Source organism: Harpia harpyja, chromosome 3 (genome assembly GCF_026419915.1).
Source record: "Harpia harpyja isolate bHarHar1 chromosome 3, bHarHar1 primary haplotype, whole genome shotgun sequence".
In the NCBI taxonomy this organism is placed as follows: Eukaryota; Metazoa; Chordata; class Aves; order Accipitriformes; family Accipitridae; genus Harpia; species Harpia harpyja.
The window spans coordinates 30,231,923-30,255,749 of NC_068942.1; the positions used below are offsets into that span (position 1 = coordinate 30,231,923).

At 35.5% G+C, this 23,827-nt stretch overlaps 1 protein-coding gene across 1 annotated transcript in view; it reads left to right on the plus strand.

Annotated features, from left to right (window-relative positions):
• EYS (eyes shut homolog) overlaps positions 1–23,827 on the plus strand; it is a 1,008,942-nt gene that overhangs the window by 208,984 nt on the left and 776,131 nt on the right. Inside the window, exons 8-10 of the mRNA XM_052781811.1 lie at positions 9,882–9,986; positions 10,257–10,396; positions 17,773–17,939. Of these exons, the coding sequence (XP_052637771.1) occupies positions 9,882–9,986; positions 10,257–10,396; positions 17,773–17,939 (412 nt within the window). The remainder of the gene's footprint in view (positions 1–9,881; positions 9,987–10,256; positions 10,397–17,772; positions 17,940–23,827) is intronic.

Genomic DNA, 23,827 nt, shown 5'->3' on the forward strand with positions numbered 1-23,827 from the left:
CAATGTGACAGACTTCTGGCATAGTTTCATCTGTGTTATTGATGTCTGTTATTGATGTATTTTTTCCTGTGACATAAGCAGTCCTCATAGGCACTGTAAGACCTATCTGCTTTCTTTTTAACCTGTATTACATCAGAAACTTACATTCAGCAACAACTTCTATACTTTGGTCTTCACTTGGGGACTCTCTCTCTGAATAGCTCAGGTTTACTTTTTCTTTTTCTGAAATATAGTTGCTTCAATTTCTATTTCCTGAGACATATCTCACTTTTAAAACATGTTCCTTCAAAATATTTAACCTCTTGAGATCTGTATGTATTATAACTTTCTCCTCAGTATTTGCCACAATTTAGTATAAACTCTGTATGTGATTAAAGTTTTGTTTAATCTACTTTCAAGATCATTAATAAGAACATTAAATAACATTAGAACTAACATCAATTAGAGTACTGCCTCCAGCTCTGGGGTCCTCAGCACAGGAGAGACATGGACCTGTTGGAGCGGGTCCAGAGAAGGGACACAAAGATGATCAGAGGGCTGGAGCACCTCTCCTGTGAAGACAGGCTGAGAGAGTTGGGGTTGTTCAGCCTGGAGAAGAGAAGGCTCCAGGGAGACCTTATAGCAGCCCCCCAGTACTTTAAAGGAGGCTTATAAGAAAGATGGGGACAGATTTTTAATATAACCTGCAATGATAGGACAAGGGGTAATGGTTTGAAACTGAAAGAGGGTATGGTTAGACTAGATATTTTTTTACAATGAGGGTGGTGAAACACTGGCACAGGTTGCCCAGAGAGGTGGTGGATGCCCCATCCCTGGAAACATTCCAGGTCAGGTTGGACGGGGCTCTGAGCAACCTGATAGAGTTGAAGATGTCCCTGCCCATGGCAGGGGGTTGAGACTAGATGACCTTTAAAAGTCCCTTCCAACCCAAACCATTCTATGATCCATCTTTGTGGCACCTCCCCAAATTTGGGCTACTGTCCCAGTACACTGACATTCATCTTTACTCCAAGTTTATAACCCATCTCATCCTGTTCTCAATCCAGAATCCTTGTATCTAAATAATTAGAGTCAATTTGCTGAAGAATTTTATAAAACTTTAAAAAACCTACCACCTTTCTGGAACTCCATGTGTGACATTCATGCTCTTCCAGAGGGCAGAAGAACCTGCAAGGCTGGTGTTGTTTATGTAGGCTGGGTGGATGCTCATTCTGGAAGGTTCCCTCTCTCTGTGAGTGGTTGTTCTGGATTTCTTCACATTTCACGTACAATGATTGACTGATTTCCTTCAGACAAGGAAGAGTTTAAAAGAGAGTGAAAGGGGATAAAACTAGAGGAAATTTCTCTGTTCCAGGCATGAAAAATGTTTTGCATATTCAAGTATCCTGTTGGTTTTTTTTTTATGAACCAGATTTTTTAGTGAGACATATATGAAGGGCACTTTGGCAACAAAACAAACAAATTCCCCACAAGAGGGTAAGAGCCTATTTGAGAGACAGGGCTACAAAAGACTTTGCCAAGGGCTGAATCTTTAAGGCCAGGTTTCCAGCTAAATCCTGGAGGCAGCTAGGAGAAAGGGCAGATAATCTATTAGATGGTCAAAAGTCAAATTGTATGTTCCAGAATAATGAGTTCATTTAAGAGCCAAGGTTAATAAAATACATCTCAAACAAATTTAAAGATGTTCTGTAAAAAGTAGCTCAGCTAAAAGACTCTGTGCTAAAACAACAGTTACAGAGGAACTTTCAGAAAGGACTGTTCCTAAGGGTCCTTGAATGATTTCATTTCACTCTAAACCAGGAGAAGATGATCTTTTCAAAAAGCTTTAAATCCAGCTCCATGTAAATAAAAAGATACTAGCTGGTAAAATTTGAGAATAAGCCTACTAATGTTCACTGGAACTGGAAAATGCTTGTATTAAAATTTGGATTCCCTTACTCTATGAAGCTGGGACAGTATTTAGTGAACATGTATGTTTCAGTGTGGCTGCTCTCACTTCTTGGGGCATCGGTGTCTCTGTGTCAAAAAGGTTATGTTGCTTTCATAAGAGGAGAAACAGCTTTCTAGAACACTGGTCCACTGTATGGTGTAAATGCGCCTAATATCTTTCACCCGGTCAGATTTAGCAAATTATGAGTTCCAATTTCAGAACTGTTATCTCCAACCCCAGCAAATTGTTTTTCAAGAGTTAATGGAAACTATTGCCTTTAAACTTAATTAGAAATTATTAATATCACATTTTTCTTGGGTTTACCTTCTATAATCCCTTCCTCTCAGAAGAATAACCCTCCTTCCCAGGGATTTGTGAAATACCATCTTAAAATGGAGATACAAGGAATTTTGAAAGTAAAGTAAGTGAGCAATTATCATTAAAACTGCAAATTTTGACAAAAAATAATATTCGTAGATTATTTTCCAAATACCATTGTAGATAAATCTGTATATTCTGAAGCCAACTACCATTTCAGATGGCTGTATCATTCATTCATTATTTTTTTTTATTAAATATTGGGATAGAGGTAGTGATAGTCAATGAATGAATTAATTCAGTATTATGTATCTTCAGCAATCGAAAAGTTAGTAATTTAGTTTAAACAGGTTTTCTAGATTTCTTCTATAGTCAGTGGAGATTATCCAGCTGTAAGTATCTTCAGCCCACCTATAGCAGAAATCTTTCCACCAGTGGGTTGAATTATATGTTCCTGGTTTTCAAGTTTAGCAGTAGAGTCAAGACAACCTTTTTTTTATCAGTATACAATTATATTTTATTCTAAGAGGGCTGAAAAACCACGTACCTTAATTTTAAATAAATCTTCATTTTAATATTTATGATAACTAGTTTATTAAAGACAGACTTTTCATGTAGCTTATAATAGAATTTTCACATTCTAATGTCAAAACAAAGTAATTTAAACTTGATTCTTCAACTGTCTGAGTTACAGTCAGGCAGACACTTTTAACACCTACATGTGTGAATTGTCAGATCAGTTCTTGTGCTTTTTTTTATTCTGTTCTCATTCACTGAAGCTACTTTACTTTGAAAAGCACAAAGATTAATTACTATACCTAGAATTCTCTAAGAATATATTTACTGCATAGTTCTACACAACTCCAAATGAAAATGAGGAAATATTCAGAATCTGTGTAAATCTATTTTCCAACTTTTAGTGGGTCCAATACAGATTACTGTAAGTGCATTTATTGTCTTTCAAAGTAATTAAAAGTTCCTGGAAGTGGAATAAATCATGGCTAATTTTTAAGTGCCTACAATGTCTGTACCAGGCTTGTCACTCTGTGCTGTCTGCAGGTTCTGTGGAAAGAAATGAGTATTTTAAAGACTCCAATCATCTGACCTATTTTGGACATAGAGTTCAGGATGAGACAAATCACGCTTCAAAAGTTAAGAGTTTTTCATGGCCTGTAAATGCAATAGCATGGATATAAAGGCCCACATTTCAGAAGGTGAATCTTAACTGCCCATGCCCTGCCAAAGAACATATTTTTTAATGTTCCCACTAGCTTCTTGGTTTAAATGGTCAAAAAGTAGTGGCTTTGTGTGTATGTCTGCGTATGCACACGTGCACATCTGCACTAAATCTATTTGAGTGTTATAACATAACTACATTCAAAAACAGAAAAAAGAAAAAATACTCTTAAGTTGTAGCTTGCTAAAATTACTTTAATTTTAGAGAGGAAAAAAAAAAAGAATTATGATGCAGTCCCAGTACCTGTGCACTGAAGAAAAGTGTTAGGTCATGTACTATATTTTGTTTGATAAACTTGTTGCCATATAAAATAGGGAATGGGAAATGCTTAGTGTAGATTCTTTATGTACTCTTTATTAGCATACTAGTTGTTACTTACATAGTTTCTGCAAAAAAAAAATGATAATATTAAATTGAGTGCAGAAGTGCAAAAGTAGACCAAAACAGAACACATAACCTGAAAATATTTCTAGTAATGACAAGTGCAGCTGAAGTCCTAAGGAACACAAATTCTGATTTTAGAGCTTAAAATGTCTGGGTCAGTTAAAAATTAAACACTCTTATTAGAAGTGCTGACTTTTCTACACTTGGGAATATGGAAGGCAACTGTGAGTTATGTTCTTTATAAGGACGTTCAGGAAGTTATTCGGTAAATTCTGTTATGCTCAAAATCTTGGTTATGGGCAAGGAAGAAGCACACTTCATATACATGTAAAGCCACAAATTTATTGGTAATGTAACTGAAATGTTAAAAATATAATCATTATTGGGCCAGATCTAATTGCTACAGAAAATGAATAAAGATGGTGTTTAAATTGGGACTCACATAATTTTTAGTTTCTGCCCCTTTTCATGACATTATACTCACCTTTTTCCCTCCTCCTCTGGGGCTTAAGGTCAGTGGTTTCATAGTGGTGGTGTTGGGGGCAGTGTTAGAGAATCTATAGTCCTTCACTGGGAGGAATATGATGTTCATACTGGTGGTTTCTTCTCCAGCTCTCTAGGATCTCCTTGGGGTTATTTCTATATGTCTGCTAAAATGCTTTTACACTTTTTCTTCGTTGGGCTGCAGTTCTATTTTGTACCTGAATTTACTTCTTATAGTGGTTCTAATGTATATTAAATAGTATTTCTTTGTTCTTTTTGTTACCCTTAAGACCAGTTTTGTCCAGCTCCAGGTCTGCATTCTTTAACTGACCACTGGTGAGTTGTTTATAGCCACGGGGTCTCCAATGCCAAACCTATGCCCCATCTCTTACCATCCCACGCCTGTGTTCCTCACATCGCATGCGGTGTCTCCACTTCTCAAGGCCTCTGTTATCGTACCAGCCCTGTATTTCTTTACAGCATTGCATTAGAGTTGTAAATCTCACTATACATACAATAACTACTTGTTACTACTATCTATATAAAACTATGGTTGTACCGTACCAAGATAAACAAAAGTAAAGCAAATCAGAAGAAAAAAAAATGCTGTCACTGTTAAGCCAAGTAAAACATCACCGCAGGAAAGACAGACCAAGCCTGATGACCTTCAGTCCTAAGGCCTTGCAAATTCAGTGTAAAGCTTGTGGCCTCTTGCTAGCAGTGGCAGTACTGTAGTGCAGGGCTACGCGCTAAAACCCCTCACGGTTCCTTTCAGAATTTGTATTGCATTTGCCACCTTTCCTTCTTCTGGTCCCAAAGTCGATTTCAATGGTTGCTCACATGCCACTGACAGTAATTCAGCAATGTCATGTTTCAGTCCCTTTAGAATTCTTAGGTGAATATCATCTGGATTTGGTTATTTGTTATTATTATTTAAATGCACTGATAAGTTTATAATCAGACATAAGTATGCTAGCTTATCTGTTTCTTAGCTGGCTGGTACGAAGCCCAGAGCTATGTAGTTGCTTTAGTGCATCATGGATACCAAGCTAACAAACATGGATGAGAAGCAAGATATATACTTTCATGTTTACTACGCTAATGTAGTTAAATGTCTCATCCCGTAGTACACAGAAAGTGGAAGCGGGGATAAGCTGCTTGAGAGGAATATAGAGACATTACCTGAGTGTGCATAGATGGAGTTAGAAAAGCTAAAGCTCAGCTGGAGACGAAACTAGCAAGAATCAGGGAGGACAAGAAAGTTTTCTCTAAGTGTATTGGTAGCAAAAGAAAAGACAAGGAAAACAAGGGCCCTCTGCTCTGTGGGGCAGTGGGTACAATGCAAAGTAAACTGCTTTTTATGCCTCAGTTTTCACAGCTGCGTGCTCAGGTGCCTTCCAGTTCCTTGAGCCTGGTAGCAGACAAAATCTGGGAATGTAGCACTACCCACAGTAGAGGAAGATACTGTTAGGAGCACATAAGTACATCGGACATGTACGGGTCCATGGGACCAGAAAAGACATACCAAATGGTGCTGAGGAACCTGGCCAATGCCATTGTGAGGTCGCTATCTCTTTGAAAAGTCATGGTAAGCTGGTGAGGTCCTTGACTGGAAAAACTTAAATGCCAATCCCATCGTCAAGAACTGAAGTGTATTGACTTCCCAGATTCTCCACCTGGGATGGGGCAATCCTGGTTATACGTACAAACTGGGGGATGACAGGCTGGAGAAGCAGCCCCACAGAAAGAGATCTGGGGGTCTGGGTTGATGGCAAGTTGAAACTGAGTCAACAGTGTGCCCTGGCAGCCAGAAGGGCCAGCCGTGTCCTGGGGTGCATCAAGCACAGCACAGCTGGCTGGTCGAGGGAGGGGATTGTCCCACTCTGCGCTGCACTGGTGCGGCCCCACCTTGAGTACTGTGTGCAGTTTTGGGCGACTCGATATAAGAAGGAGATCAAACTATTAGAGTGTGTCCAGAGGACAGCAAAAAAGGTGGTGAAGGGTCTCAAGGGCAAGACTCACAAGGAACGGCTGAGGTCACTTGGCTTGTTCCACTTGGAGAAGAGAAGGCTGAGGGGTGACCTCGTCGCAGTCTACGCCTTCCTCAAGGGGGGCAGTGGAGGGGGAGGTGCTGATCTCTCTCTGGTGACCAGTGATAGGACATGAGGAAATGGAATGAAGTTCCGTCAGGGGAAGTTCAGATTGGACATCAGGAAAAGGTTCTTCACTGAGCGGGTGGTCAGTCACTAGAACGGGCTCCCCAGGGAAGCGGTCATGGCGCCAAGGCTGTCGGAGTTCAAGGGGTGTGGACGATGCTTTTAGTCGTATGGTTTAGTTGTAGGTAGTCCAGCAAGGAGCAGGGAGTTGGACTGGATGATCCTTATGGGTCCCTTTCAACGTGAGATTTTCACAGAATCACAGACTCACAGTATCACAGAATGATTGAGGTTGGGAAGGGACCTCTGGAGGTCATCTCGTCCAACTCCCTTACTCAAGCAGAGTCCCCTAGAGCCAGTTGCCCAGGACCATGTCCAGATGGCTTTTGAATGTCTCCAAGGATGGAGACTCCACCACCTCTCTGGGCAACCTGTGCCAGTGCTTGGTCACCCTTGCAGTAAAAAAAAGTTTCCTGATGTTCATGCATAACCTTAGTTTGTGCCCGTTTGTGGTCACATTTTATTTCACTGATATCTTGGTCATAGAAATTGTAATTAAACAATTTAACTTGTAAGAACACACGCTTAGGTAAAAAATGTGTAAGGTCATTTTTAAAAATAAACAGTACAACTGTAAACTCTTTAATCAAATTATTTTCCCTCCCTCTTATATTGTATAATTTCTTTATTTTTTCCTTTGTTCTTTGTACCTGCTGAACTTATTCCTGATAGAAGAATAACATGTTTAATTGCGCACAAAAATCTTGTTTGAGTTCTCTAAGTATTGCATTTCTCAATTATTCAGCCCTCACTCACTATGAAGTGATAATGAGGCATTAAAAGCTAAGTGGATTACTGTAGAGATCTCTCCTGACATCCATTTAACACTTAATCAGATCTTAATACCATAAATTATGCATTTCTCAGCAGTATTCAGATTCTAATAAATTTTATAACAGTTTGCATTTACTAGGTTTTTTTGACCTCATTGTGGCAGGGAAAAATTGTAAAGTTCACTTAAAGGATACAGCCATTGTAAGAATTTCAGATTTATAGCAAAATAATTCTTTAAGCATGTTTGATTGTACTAATATTTATTCATAAGGGTTTCTTGGACAAGACAATTCCACCCTCATGAATAAATATGAAAAAATGGATCCAAAATACATACTGAGTTGAAGTTTATTCCCAGCTTTTTTTTCCCAGTTTTGCCTTCCAGACCTCATTAAGAAAAAATTTAAAACCCCCCACATTTCCTAGGAGACAGCAACTTACTTCCTCAATGCATTTGGCTGATTTTGCAATTAAAGTATCTATTTATTTTTTAGCATGTCTTTTTGCCAACCAATATTACACAAAGTTACATTTTATAACTCTTGTTCTGGCTCATAACATGACTTTCTAAAAGTATTAATCATGATGGTATCTCCCCAGAGATACAGATACATATAGTTACCTTTAGTGTCAATACAAAGTTAGCAAATGAGAGCCTTGTAAATGTAAGGTCAAGTTGTCCATAGTCGCCCACATAACATTACATATTATATTATAATAATAAACATCAAGCAGTATCTAATTTCCTATTTTCTCTATTATTTATATTTACTGGTAATAATATACTTTTAAAAATATTTCTGACTCGGTAAGCTTTATAACTTACAATAAAATATACTCTTGGCTGTTGAAAAATTGATAAATGTTAACACTGGGCTATTTTTGGCTGAGGAGCAAAGGGACAAAATAAACATTAAAAGTCTGTATAGCATGCTGGTCAACCTCTCTCTAAATACATGAGCTTGTACATGTGTTTCAGCACCTGTTGGCCCCAGATAGAGATTTCTGGCCAGCAAGTCACAGCATTGAGGCCTTAATAAGTATATTCCTGTTTACATTACAGTCCATATAATGCAGTCTTTAGGTCTTAGTTTGACCCTCCACTCCAGCATATTAAAAGATACAGTGTATGTTTCTCAAAGCTGAAGTGTTTTATATTAGGAATGGACTAAAGTGAATGAAATTGGCAGAAATGCTTTGCTGAAACAGAGACATAGTCATTTCCTTACCAAATTTTATACTGTTAGTTTGTGTTCTCCTGATGTCTCTGGCCTTAGGTCAGAAAGAGAGCTGATTAAAAATTTAAAAACAATTTCATTATTTGAAGTAAAATTATTTCCTTTTTTTTGCCATATGAAGAATTTCAGATAGAATACTAACTTTTGACACACCGTTTTACAGAACATATTGTCTGATTAAAGAAATTATCCCAATTTCTTATATATCTCTCCCAAATATTTTTCTCCTGTACAGCTCTCTTGGTTTTTTTGCTTAAGCCACTGAGTGAAGTAACACTGATTACAACCAAGTTGGTCGTAAAAACATCAGTAATCTACGCTTATTTTCTTTTCTGCAGTTTTCCTCTTTGAAACTTTTCAAACCTCCTCCATCTTCTTCTAGTTTTCTCAACAGTAAAGATTGTTTCACTTTTCATTTCTCTCTTCTTTATCCTTTCTAAAATAAAAAAAAAATACTGAACTCCTGCTGTAGAAATAGTAAATTATAAATAAAAAAATGGAAAAAGGGACAACAGCACACCAACAACAAGAAAAAAACCTCAAGAACCTTTACACAGAATTCATTATATTGTTTTCAGTACCAAAAAGGATAAGGCGAAAACCTTAATGTGTTTTCTTTTTTGTCAAATCTATTGCTTTTCCAAGTCTAATGGTAAAGCTGACGGTCTTCTTTATTGACTCTTATCACATTGCTAGAGATATATTTCTCTTCAGTACGTATTTTAGAACTGTCCAGTTACAAGCTCAGTTATTTCTTCTTGCTGAGCTAAAAAAAAGTCTTCAGCTAGCGAAGCAAGTAATTTTTTGGTGGAATGACACTAGAGGTTCAACCAGACAAATGAGGACTAGCTTTTTCCTAGCCAAAATGGAGCTCAGCAATGACATAATGAAATACATGAATAATAGAATCAAAAGTCTTGAGTAGAGATCAGGGTTGACTCATGCAGCCGTAAAAAGTAGAAGAAAATGCAAAGGTGTCACCTCCATTTCAGATAATTATTTCCAGTGAAAATCCTTCCTCTTCAGCTCTGTATCCCCATTTGGATCCCATCTAAAATTGTTTTTTAATGGTGAAAGAGTTTGTTTTGACCTTTTTTTTTTAAGACTCTGAGGTTTTTTTATATAAAGGGAGAGAAAAAAGTCTGGAAACTTACACAAGGTATTTAAATTCTAACCAATATTCCAGAAAGATTATTTAAAGCAATAGTTATTTTACCAATATTACTAAAATGGTTCATGGGGTTTTTTTAAGAACATGATATTAATTCTTAACCTTTTTAGGATTTTTTTTTCAACCCCAGGAGAATTCTGCGAGGTGCAAATTGGTAACTGTGGTTCCAATTCATGTGAAAATGGAGGAACATGTGTTGACTGTGAAGATCACTTTAAGTGCACTTGCCCTATAGGTGAGTCATTGGAAATTTATTGTATTTTCTAAACAGAACAAAGAACATGTCATCCAAGTATTTAAGTTTAAGAAATAGCAACATAAAAATAGCAATATATCTCAATGTATACAATGAACATTTTTATGAAGAATCCTACTTTTTCACTTTGTTTAGGAAATAAAACTGCCAAATTACTCTAGTAGAGTGGTGTTAACTGCTAACACCCTGAACAGACATAATGTCAATATTCTGAATGAACTGTGATTAAACATTCTTTTTGTGGTGCAGGTTTTGAAGGTGAAAGATGTGAACTGGATATTGACGCCTGCCTATTCTACAATATAAGCTGTGCCCCAGGAGCACTGTGTATGGATAAATCTCATGGATTTAATTACACGTGTTTATCACCATGTATTGGAAGTACAGAGGTAGGATAAAGTGATATATTCCCCCCCAGTGTTTTGAGGAAATCAAACAAGTTATTCTAAGAGCAGTGAGCTGTCAAAGCCTCATTTCCTACGGGTTTCCTAAACAAAGTACTCCTTCTTGATGTATCCTCATGCTAACCTTCCTCTTTCTTGTGTAACACGCACATCCAAAAGTGCGTGATGTGACTAGTCTGGCCATTGTCTGACAAACCCTGTAACATCTGAGCTCTGCCCTTCTTGTTCTTTATAGGTTTACTCACCGATGTCTCTGTCTGTCCCCTAATTGCTGCTGCTATGTTGTGAAACTTGTAGGAACTTAAGGCGGAATTTCCTTGAAATGTTTGATGTGTGTAAAAGTTACTAGAGAGAAGGGTGATGGTATGTCAATGCACAGAAGGAATGACAAAAGCTTCATTTCCATTAAAAACAAAAATAAAGACCATTATCAACAACAAAAAAAGCTAAAGCAAGACTAATTAGGCTGCAATGAGAAATGAAAATGCAGCTAGAAAAAAAATCGATCTTGCAAGTTAGTTACTCTTAAGTGCTCACAGAATATAGTAATGAATTTGATTTTTGTACATTCAAACTATTCTAGAAATCTTTAAGTTAAATACAGGCAATTCTTAGGCCAAAATAGCATCCATTGTGTACCCAGATGTCTTTAAGAAATGCATTTGCTGTATCCTTCTCACTTCCTTTTAGTGATCTTTTCAGTTAAATTATTGGTTTGGGTAGGATTCATTCACATCAGGGTGGACTACCTAACTTGAGTTACTGAGATTTCAATACGGGATAAAGTAAAATACTGTTGCGCTTTTTTATGATGATAGATATTTTAAAAGCTATGTACACAATGCTTTATAGCCCTTTCAAACAGCTACTCAAACACGATAACCAGTGTTTCAAAGGCTTAATCTATTCTTTTACTGAAATATATTCACCATAAAAATATACTATGTAGAGCAGGCAATGTGTTTACAAAGAAGCAATCAACATTTATGTCACCTTGAAGTCCATGGGTACACACTCACCAATGAATATGAAATGTAACACTGACATACTCACTGGCTCAAAGTTTTACATTTAAATTGTTCAGCATCTGGTAAATTTTAACATTTTTATGATTTAAAGTGTCATACTGAGTGCAAATTTATTGTACATGGCATAACACCATAATGATGCAATAATCATTATGGCTAGTTAAGGATGGAAAGTGATGGTGTGCCAAGGATGCTGATGGGAGCTACTAAAACATTTTACTGTAATATTTGCTTAAAAGCCCTCAGACATATTTAATTTATTCATACAAACATTTCATAGACCATCATAAATGTCATGTGAGAAAAAAATTTAATAATATATATATGTATCTATATACACTCACTGTATAAGACGTTTAATTTGGGCATAATGTGAATAATTAGTAGATTTTCTAATGGGAAAGGGAATAGAAACTAAAATAAAGGAGTGATATATTTGGGTTTTACTTGTTTTCTTAGCCTACAGATCATTAAAGTAATATCACTTGCTTATTGGAAAAAATAAGGTCTTATTCAAACAAATGAATATTTGAATACTTTTTGAAGTAGTATAAGTAATAATTTGAAATTAAAGGTTTATATTATTCAGTAAATTATATAATTCAGCATTTAATTCTTTATTTATTCTTTATGGCTGGAAAGTAATTATGTATTTTTGCATTCTTTCATTTCTATTCCATTTCCAATGGTACCTTAGTTATGCAGAACTGCTTTACATCTGTGTATGCAGCACAATAGACTGAAAAGAATGCTACTATTTTTAATAATTCCTTAATAAACAAAAAGTAAATTTAAGTCATTGGGGCACTTTTATCTCTATGTAAATGTATAATTAATGTGGTGTTGGTTTTGGTTTTTTTCTTTCCCAGCACAACACTTAAAACATTAAGGTTGTTTTTAATATTATTTTATTTATAATTTATTTGAAAATAAATATTAAAAAAAGAAATGTGAATGCATTAAAACAGGGAATATCTTCCTTTAAATTTCAAAATCTGATCTTAACTTTGTAACCAGGATAAAGCCTGCCTGCCCTGTACCTAGAATTGTGAAGGACCTCCAGAAAAATCAAAATTTTGGCATCTTTAAGTTAATGACTTCCAACAAGACCAAATTTAGCCACTTCATATTATAATGTCTTTTTATCTAATTATAATGGCTACTCAGGAAGACATCAAAAGAAATAAAGAAAATACTCTTGTCCCATTTGAATATAGGTTGTATGCTACAAACCGCAATATTTTTATTAACAGGAGTTCATAGAGAATTGATAAGAGCACTGGTAATAACAAAGAACTGCAGAGCAACGTACTAGATGTAGATACTAGAACCATAGAATCCCAGAACAACCCAGGTTGGAAGGGACCTCGAAAGACCATCCAGTCCAACCCTTTGTGGGAAAGGGAGCTCAGATGAGATTATCTAGCACCCTGACCAATCGCATATTGAAAACCTCCAGGGATGGGGACTCTGCCATGTCCCGGGGGGGATTATTCACTTCAAAAGCCCACCCGTGACCCAAACAATCACAAATGTGGAGGCATCCTAAGATGTGTGATTATTTTTAGTGGTCATGGCTAAGTCTTATCAAGAAGTTTTATTTCTTCCCTCAAAACACTAGTTTTTCAAAGTTCTGTGAGCAAGCTTACAAAATCATAGGTTCCATTAGCATTTCCTAAGAAAAGATTTGAAATTGTAGCAGTAACTATGGGAACCTCAAGATGTTGGCCAATGGTTATTGTTTTTTAAAAGGGATCATAGGAGTTAAAAAGTACTTTTCAATTTTTTTTTTTCTATTTTCATTTTTAAAATGTAGGCAGACACACTTAGTGGGCATCAACTTGGTTTGTTAAAAATAATTCCCATACAAGTTAGGAACTGAGCCGTCTCTGAAAAGTCCTCTCAGTGTCTGTCTACATCTTAATGGTACTAAAGTTGTGTCCAACTGGATTGTTGAGCTCCACTTGCATAATTTACTTGGAAGTTGCTTCCTCTTTATGAGCCAAACGATCCCAAGTTACACTGTTACATTTGCAGTCAGGATCACGGTTCCAACCTTCTGACTGGAAGTATCTCTGTGCTCAATGCATACTCAGTGTTTAGAGGAGCTGCCACTTTCATGCTTGTCCTGGTCCTTACACGCTGTGAAAGTTGATGATTTCCTCATCTGTAAAAGTAAGGCAATCGGATAAATCATGGAAGAGTGATATAAATAGAGTATGGATGCTCATGTTGTTTTCTTTGAGCTTGATGTATTAGGAAGAAAAAAAAAAAAAACACCTAAAAGATCTTGAAAGCTAGAAAATTTGAGTAAGGTTTTTCCAGTTAACCTCGAAGATGTACCTGCAAATAACTCTCTCTTCACCAAATCTCTGTTGCTTGTGATGCATGTGACACAATATGATGCTTGATTTTCAGATTAGAGGTTGACTTTGCAGTTCTGACATATTGCAAACACTCCCCAATAGTTTGATTTAAACAGATTTTAAAATGCCTTCATGAAAATAATTTTCGTGTGTGTATTTTTGTCAATCTGTTTAATGAATTTATGCGTAAAGAGAGGTTCATGGGCCTCAGATCTTGGTGGTGGTTTCAAGTTATGCCTTCCTGGTTTAAGGTCAACTTTTCAACATTCAGACAAGAAAGAAAATACTTAGATGCTTTAATAGAAGATTGCTCCAGGGAACTTCACAGAAAAATTTGGAGGAGGATGTCTTTGAATCTCTAGGTGTTTATCTTTGAGAACCTGCACAAGATAGTGAAGACAGGCAAAGTAGGAAAAGGCAGATATTATTTTATATCTTACATGATTATATACATTCAAAAATTCAGAAATAAAGCCTTTGTTATTTATCTAAAGGAAACTAATCATAACTAATCCATTTAAAGTTCCTGGGAAAAGTGTTATTTGTAAGAAAAAAAAAAAAGGGGGCAAAGGGAGGGGTAGTTAACCAAAAATTGCCAGAAGTGAATAATTTCAAGCTAATATATTTTCTTTCTATAACAAGAATGGAAGTGGCAAAAGTAAAAAGCATTTGCAAATTTGAAATAGATCAGCTTCTCATGTAGTAATCTCATAAGCAAGCTAGTGTAACAATGTACCTGCTCCAGCTTGAAGTAAAGCAGATAAGGTAATTATCCTCAATTATTCTAGCACTAGTTTCCTGGACAAATGTCCAAAGGAAATAGTAAGTAGTATTCTGCAAGGGCCTGACTTGCACCCAGTTCCATTCAGTATTTTCCTTCTGAATGGTGGACTAGATTACACATGATAAAACTGAATCTGACACCACCTTGGAGAAATGACCTGGAAAAGTAGGATGGAATATAGTGCATCCATTTGCAAAGGACAAGTGACATCTGTGAACTTCAGGAGTGTTATGTGAAACTAATCTCTCAAATAAGAAATTCAATGACTCTTCAATTACTGGTAGTAGTAGGCATCGCAGATAGGCTTTTAGATGCTGAGCAATATAGCCATCTGTAGAAATATATTTTCTATATTGTTCTCTACAAAGTTCGCTTCTTAGAAACTGCTTTAACAATACTACTCTTACAGAATGGAAAAATAATGCTTAATTGTCAGGAGCCAGAGTAGCAAAATTCAATAAAAGGAAACGGAGTGGAACTGAGTCTGCATGAATTAGGAGAACTAACTCATATCCTGCAGACCAACAAAGGCAACAGGTTCAGCTTATAGGCAATCTAAGGATTTTAAGCATTTGCTCCACAAGGAATAATTCAATAGCATCTATAATGTAGGTAAAAGTTAAATGTACAAGCAGTTCAACTAAGCGGAGTGCTTCTTTCATATTCATCATACTTCTCCATTTTTTATTTTCATAATTTCTTTGGGACTTTTCAGCAAATATTTCTTGAAATTCTGATATTTTTGTTTTGAGGAGGGATTTTTTGTTTTTTTCATTTAAGAAAAATTTTATATCTATCTACTTACTTAATGTACCACTAGTCCAGGAAAGAGCATAGGGAAGATTAACTAAAATTACACTTTTGGAAAATTTTGAATATCCAGGTACAATTCATTTTGCAGTAATAAAGCCTGAAGATTGTAGTAAAATGATATGCGTGGGAAAATAAATATATATATGTGTGTGTGTATATGTATGTATACATACATGTAAAAAGTACAGTTTCATTCAAACTACAGAGAATTCCAGGAAAAGTAGGATGAAAAAAGCGTTAGGAAATAACGATTGCACTGAGCTATATCCTTCTAGCTGAGAGCCTTATCTTGAGCAATGGACAACAGATGATACGTAGAGAAGAGACAGCCATATAGTAGAGTTACTTCCCTCAGTAGCTGCCAAGTGAAGAAAGGAGAAGAATAAAATATAATCATCTAGGGACTAATTATCTTTCCTTGCTGTAAAAACATTGCCTGGTTGGTATTAGAAGGAAATGATTCTCACGTTTTTATCAAGACTACATAATATGGCAGATTTGTTTTAAAGTACTTGCTGTAGAAAGAAGTGTGAAGATCAGACTGACCAGAAGAGTCCTTCTTTATAGTCTGTTAAATGATAAGATTTGTGTTTAATCTTAACTCTGAGGAAGATTTACTTTGGGAAAAAGAAAAAGTTGATTCATGGGAGGATGCTGTTCTTTCCAAAAGTCTGTTTGTTTATTTATTTTCATTTAAAAGTATTTCTTGTATAAAAGAAGTAACAAACAAATCTTTGCAGTAACTTGAGAAAACCACAATGCAGGTTTGAAGTTTAGAAAACCACAATGTAGCGGTATTCAGTTTGACTTTATTAATAGATTAATAGATGTATTTAGCCTTAATTTCTTATAAAATCCTTAATTATTCTAACTCAGAGTTTTAAATGTTTAAACTGATAGGGAATTAATTTTACAGCAGAGATAAAAATCTATGTGATTGATAGAGAAAAATGCTACCTAGATTTATACTAAAAATATCTTCCATAGCTTTAATTTTAATTTAAAGCTGCTTTAGATTGTGCTGACATCTCAAAGGGTAACACCTTTCTTCACAGTATAAAGTATCTAAACAGCATAAGAATATAATGAATATAATATTGTGGCAATATTGAAATATAACTTTTGTCTTAATTGTCTAAGTTTCTTCTAGCTGTTTTTCTTGAGTATAAGCTTATTTCACCTATTTGAGCTCTAAGAAAATAGTAAGCCTCAGGACAAAATCTTGCAGAAATATTTAAATAAAAAAGTAAGACAACACATAAAAATCAAAAAAAGGTAGTATTTCCAAAACTGTACATGTAGGAGTTTTCTTTGCATTTATGTTGAGCAGTGCTTTTCTTCAAGGAGTTATCCTATTGAAAAAGGATCCCAAGTTAAGTCTAAAATTCAGTACTGAAAGCATAGCAAAAATCTCTTAATTTTAAGGTCAATTTAAAACTTAATCAAAGACAAATGAATATTAGAGGATTTCTGCCAAGAACTGTTATTATTACAAATCTTAATGACATTATAAAGAGATTCAGACTCAATCAAACTGAAGTACTAGTGCATTAGCTCATCTTCTAGACACCATTTTCTTTAGAAACCAATTGATTAGAAGGAGGGATCTTAATTGCTTTGAAATGAAAATGTAGTTACCGGTTTTTACACTGGCAAAATTTTCATCAAAATTAAGTGGGATCCTAAAAGTAAAATGAAGAAAGGAGCTTTCATTCTGACCTAGAACTTTCTGTAATTTTTGAATACAGGAAATACTATTTTAGTAAGTAATATTAGCAAATAAAAGCTAAAAAAAAAAAAAAAAAAAAAGCTGTTCCAGTCTAGGATTATTAATTTTTCAGTATCTGCAGGTTGAAAAGAAAGAAGGTTCTGGTCTTCCCAGAGCATAGATGTTATATATATAACATAACATTTTATATACATTTAAAAGATTCAAAGATAGGTTGTGAATCAGAATTATCATTAAAATTAAAAAATCACTCAGTCTTTTTTTCCCTGATAGCCACAAATTCAATTAAATTATACATAGATTTTAAGCATAGGAACAGTTGTTCCACTCTTTCAATGGAAAAATAACAGGCTGGTTCACTATCATCCCTCCTAAAAGAGGCACATTTTCAGGTCAGTTAGAAAATGGCACTGTTAAATTGAATCATAAATTCCTCTTTCCAACTAAACAATGAACTGATATATTGATTTAATGACATTCAGTATTTTAGGTTCTTGGAGATCTGTCGTTTCTAATATTACAACATAAAAACATTAAATAACCATTTTTATTACCAACTGCTTATTCAGTTAAACTCTTTGGGGAAAAAGAACAACACCTAGAGAAAAGCCTCTTTATGTATTTTTGCTTCTCGTCTTCAGTTATGTGCAAGTGGAGGTAGCTGCTTCTATGATGAAGAAAACCAGAGATCTCACTGTGTCTGTGCTCTTGGATGGACAGGACAAACATGCCTGGAGAATATTAACGACTGTGAGGTAAACCAGTGCCAACATGGAGCCACATGTGAAGATGGAATTAATAAATACAGGTACTAACATGATGCTTTCCATACAAGCCTTCATAAAGAAATTTATGCTGTATGAAGATATTTTTCCTTTCAACAAGAATTACAAAGGGAGTTGCTATTGCAGTAATATTTTTCTCAGATTCTAAAATGCCATGGATACTAACTTTTGATAAGCATGTGCATTTAATAAGGCTGTGTAGTCTGAAGTATTGCACGGGAAGGCCTCACAAATATTCCTTTTTGGTGGACAAAGAAGTTAAACCAACTATGCAAAATCTCAGATAAACAAATCATCTATTTTAGTAAATGGTAAAAACTTTATGAGCCTGGAGTGTGACATGGAGTGACTTTTCTTATTAAACTTGAATTATAATTTTCAAGTGAATAGTTGAAATGCTGAGTTATTTGTGGCTTTTTTTTTTTTTTTTAGGTATTGACAAAACTGTCAAGTATGTGCATTCCTTAGTGAGCTGTAACATGCTGTAGATATTTGAAAATGAGACTATAAAAGTATGGGGAAAAATAAATGGAAAAGGATTTCTTCAATAAGCAGAGTTCAGCTGTTCTTATCAGACTTGAATTATTTATTTTTCCTCTGCAAAAAACAGAATAACTAAAATCTCTCCATAATGTCTGTGAATGTATTTTGAAAGGCTTTAATTTTATGCTGTGTCCTGTACTTAGAAGCACTGTAATTAATATGCTTTGGTTTTTCTATTCAGAAAAGGTTGCAATAGTGGACAAAATTAAAATAAAAGTAATTAAAGATTTCTTCCACTCCACCTCTGTTTTTGTAGAATCTTCTGTAATAGTAGCTGAAATCCCCAGATAAGCACACAAATACAGATAAGTACATGATTCTCGATAGATCAGAGTTAAAAGGAATTTTTGTCACAGAGTCCTTACAAAGTATACATCCTTCCTTCCTGCCAGCCTGCAATCAACTCCCATATCAAATTACTAGACCATACTTTGACATTTTCTTTGACTGATAAACCTGTGTTTTTTCTGTCTGTATCAGGAAGAGAATTCTGACAGAAGAACAAAGTCATGTTTACCTTACAAAATCCACTAGTGTTTACTGAGAAATGAGTAGGTCTGAAGACTTCTGGTAAAACAAGAACTTTGCAATTTAGCTTGCTAATCCAGACTCAGGCTACTGACAGAAAACACTTAATTCTTACGTTTTCAGTCTTTGAAAGAGAAATTAAGTTGACATATCGGTCTGTTTATTTAAGGAACAAGAAAACATACCATTAAGATCCCAATCCTAAATGTGTTGTGGACAGCTTTGTTATCAGAGAACCTGACCCGACAGAAACACAAGTGGTTATTTTGCAAAGACAACGTGCAGAGTGCTTACTGTATAATACCTGCTCTGTTGACAGAGGATTGTTGCTTCTTAATGGCAGAGAAGCATTTTTTAAGAGATCTGAACTATTCCTTCCTTAAAAATAATGGTATTTCCCAAGAGTTATTTATTGTCAGCACGTGAAACAATTATCATTTCCCCTTTCCAATAAACCATTAAAACCAAAAGAATGGGAGTGGAAATGCTGAATGTAACTACTGTAGTTAGCCAAATTTTTTGAAAGACTTTTGCAATTTGCATTTCTATCCTAAAATGGGTATAATTTTTGATAAGGCAGTTATTAAGAGCTGTATTTGATGCAAATTAGTTTCAGGAAGACAGAAGAAAACTGTCTGCAGGATATATGGAGAATTAGATGTGTAAGGGTCACTAACAACCCTACTGAGATCCATTTTTAAAGCTATTACAGTCATTCAAAATATCATTTACCTTTATCTTCTCCACTTACTAAGTAAGCCAAAATGTTATATATTAGGTTTTTTATCTATAGAAAATTAGTGTTTTATCTAGACTTTTCTCCTAGTTAAGAAATCTTAACTTCTAAACTAATTATTAAACTTTGGTCATAATGTATTGTTCCAGTGGTGGCTTGTTATAGTAATGCTAAGACCAGGAAAGCATGGAAAGTATCCAGCTTAGCTTCAAGAACATCCCTCTCTTTTAAGCTCTCACATTCTGCAGGCTGTCAGGTTTTTCCAGATTGGAAATAAGCACTCAGCTCTACGTAATTTTTCCAACGTTCTGTCTCCTTACTACATCATATTCTGTTTCTCCTCCCATTTCGAAATCACCGCTCCAGACAGTAGTGTCACACATGTTTATTCAATATACACAGAGAATTTCCTTTGAGTTCAGGATGGGAAATTGCTCTGGGTGAAGGAGGGGGACTTTAAAACTGTGAATAGCATAATGCTTAGTAAGGCTATGTAAGAGCAACATAATCACAACAGTAAGTCTTACTCCTTTGGCTTAGTGAGCCTTTTCTTGCAACTAAAGTGGTCTCAATCACACTGACACAAAGCTTCTTATTAATCCAGATGATTTATTGCACTTCCAGCTGAGTCTGTGCTGTTTGAGATATCATAAGTTAATCAGCATGTATTTAAAGTGGTAACTTCTCCAAAGAGTTACTGCTCCTACCACTGGGTTGATGGTGTAGCTGTCTATATGATGAATCTGGCAGATATACCATGCAATAGACCAATTGCACCCACATGCCAAAAGACTCTCTTGACCTTTGGTCACATATACCTGAGAGAAAAAACAGAGAAGATTCATTACCTCAGTAAATAGACAGTGTTGCTACATAAAAAAGTATTTGAATTTTCCTTTCAAAAGAACCTGTATTGTTTCATTATGTTCTCTGTAGGAGAAGAGAGAGAGAAGAACTGATTTAACATGGGTTAATGAGAAGCATTTAATGAATAATTAAAGTGAAAGAGCTCTTCAAGGAGTTGATCCTCCTGTTTTGAAATCCAAGGGGGGGTTCATTGCTCTGTTTTTTTCACCCTTGTAAATTTATTTCTTGGCAGCATTACATTTCAGACAACTAAGTTCCTAACTGAAATAAGTCCTAATAGATATTTTACTGTGGTCTATTTAGTGAAGGGGAGCAACAGAGGGAAAAGACAGAATTTAAAATTCAATGTAGTTTCCATTACCTGTCCTGTTTCTCCAGTCCAGTCTGTTCAGATAAGTTCTACACTTACCATCATAGCCTCAGGAAAGCCCAGCAAGAAGGACTGAGAACTATTAGATTAAGACACTTGAAGAAGCTGTATTGTAGGATTTACTACTGTTTAAAAGGTCATGATAAACTAATATGTTTTAAAAATGTATTTTAGTCTATAGTTATAGCTCTGAGGTCAGCATTTCATGAGTTTTTATGCAGGAAAACTTCCCATTAAGAGGTTAGATTTGGTGTACAGTAAAGCTTGAATTGCCAGCTCATTTTTCAGTATTCAGTATATAAATTCCAGCGTGTATAATTTAATCTTGTAAAGCCTTACCTAGTGACACATTGTTAAATAAAATGCTTTACAATATGATACACTTCTTTGCATGATGGCAGCAAGGTTATGAAAAGTAAACATAATTTAGATAACTTTTGAGTATCACAAAATTTAAAGCTTCTATTACTTTATTCATCCTTGACTTTTTCCATTTTCTGCCAGCTAGATAAATTAAGCTGTTTGATTAAATTATTTTTTTTATGTCTAATTTCCATTTTCAAGTTTGTTCATCCTATACTACATATGCAATTTGACTGCAGGACCTAGTTGGCAGTGCCGTATAAAGTTAGTACTATGATATACACAGTTTTCTGTAGCAATAATAGGCTTCTTCCACTAGAGAAAGAGGAAAAATACTTTTCCTCATTTTGCTACAACTCCAGAAGGTAGGTGAATATATGTTGCAATTTCTTAGGGAATATCTCTGTAATAAGTTATACAACAGCTTTTCTGCAGAGAATACAGATGTTTACAAAAAGCCAAAGTGAAACTAAATAACCTGTTAGTCCATTTATGAATGTGTGTGCTGTTCATATTTCAACTAGAAAACAAAATAATTAATACTGAGTAAATGCAGTTAATCTGCTTGGACTGCTATAACAATAAAAAAAACCAAACAACCACATTTATTAAAAAACAAAGTAGAGAGATATTGGAAAGTCTTTGCTAATGCCAAGCTTCAGTGCTCCTGTGTGCCTTCTGTCCCAACATAGAAAATAGCTGGGTCGTCTCCTAGCACAGATCAGCATAACCACATCTTCAGTCCGGCATTTGGCTTTTTTCAGTCATTTTAAAGATTCATCTGCTGTACGTGGTTATTTACTCAATGGCACAAGCCATACTACATGGCTTTAGTGCAGGCAGTCTGTGGTGGTGACACTGTGACAGCTGCCCTGCCTGGACTAACAAGTACCTACTTGCTTACCTGCATGCCTGCTGTTATAGACCTTCGGTGATAAAAAGTTGTATCCTACTGCATGTCGGTGGGAACACACTGCAGCTATGCCAGGACCATCTGCATTTGAGTAACACGTTCCTTCTTAGACTATATTCCATGCCCGACTTATCTGCGTCTCCATTTAACATTTATCTCACAGACATATCAAATTATTTTGCAATGTTAACTAGATTTAGGCAGTAGAGTAGTAACGTACAGTCATCCACATGATACGTGATGGAGCAAAGCAATCCTCAATGGGGTAACTGTGGCTTGTGTTTGGTATCCACTACTAAAATCCATGTTTGTAGCAAAAGCATTGAGGTGATGGTTTTCCCTCCTAGGATCTGTTACACTGGAAATCTTGCTATGGACAAGAGAGGATATATGTGAAGCTAAGAAATTATTGTTATTCTCATTGATGTTAATACCAAACTTCTTCGTATTTACCTTTTATTTGGTGCTGTGCTCATCCTTTCAACGTTCACCCCGTTTGCAAGGTTGACATTTCAGTCTTCCTTAAGAAAGTAGTTGCGGGGTGTCATTAGCATCTCCTGGTCTTTGCTGGGAGGTGTCCCCCCCCTCCCCAGCGGGGCCACCCCCCGAGCTGAAGCTGGAGCAGGGCAGGCAGGGGTTAAACCAGTGACACCCAGCTCAGGCCATGGCCAGGCTGAGCCCTGAGCAGCGCGCAGCCAGGACATCCCTCTGCTGAGGGCAAAAAACATGTTTCCTGAGCTAGAGATTCACTCACAAATAGAAATTCTGGTATCGTATATATCTGTATACAAATTCTTTTTGAATTTAGCGTAGAGAAGCATTTCAGCTTTGCAGTAAATGAAAGCTGCAAATCAATCCATGATTCAAAGCTTTTGCTATCATGTTCAGTATTTTAGTGCTGCTGAAGTATTAATGCAAGGTCATATTCATTAAAATCTAATGTGGTGATGGTATTTTTCCTAGTACGAGCGTAAAAGACTTAATAACTTAGAGATCATTGGTCTTGATGTTGTTTCTAAGACAGACAGGAAAAGATATTTGAAGTTCAGCTATGTCAGTGTTATACCACCACAGCGTTTTAACAAAATTGTGTTCAAGACCCATTTCATAGATTGACTTAGAGATGAAATGACAACATCTTTTAAACATCTTGTACCATTTAAAATCATATAAACATGTTAAAGCTACAAATAAATGCCGTCAAATGCTGATATCCAAAGCCCACAGAACTGCACTTACACTATTATACATTAAATTTAAGAAATATGCACAGTGCAATCCATATCTGCTTTGTACATAGTACTGTTGAATATATAATGCATTAATGTAAGTGGTAACTACTGTAAGTTAATGCTGTTAATTAACAAAAAATGCACTAAACTTAAAGATCTGACTAGTTTAGACTTTCACTGCATAAAAATGGCCCATTTTTATTGAAAAATAGACACATTATAGAGCACAGTTTTTAAATAAAGACTATTACTTACTCATTTAAATATAATATAGCCTTCCTTCGTAGATTTTCCATATATGGTGTTATGTACTAAAGTTATATGTAAACATGCCATTAGAATTTGATGTAGATTATTAT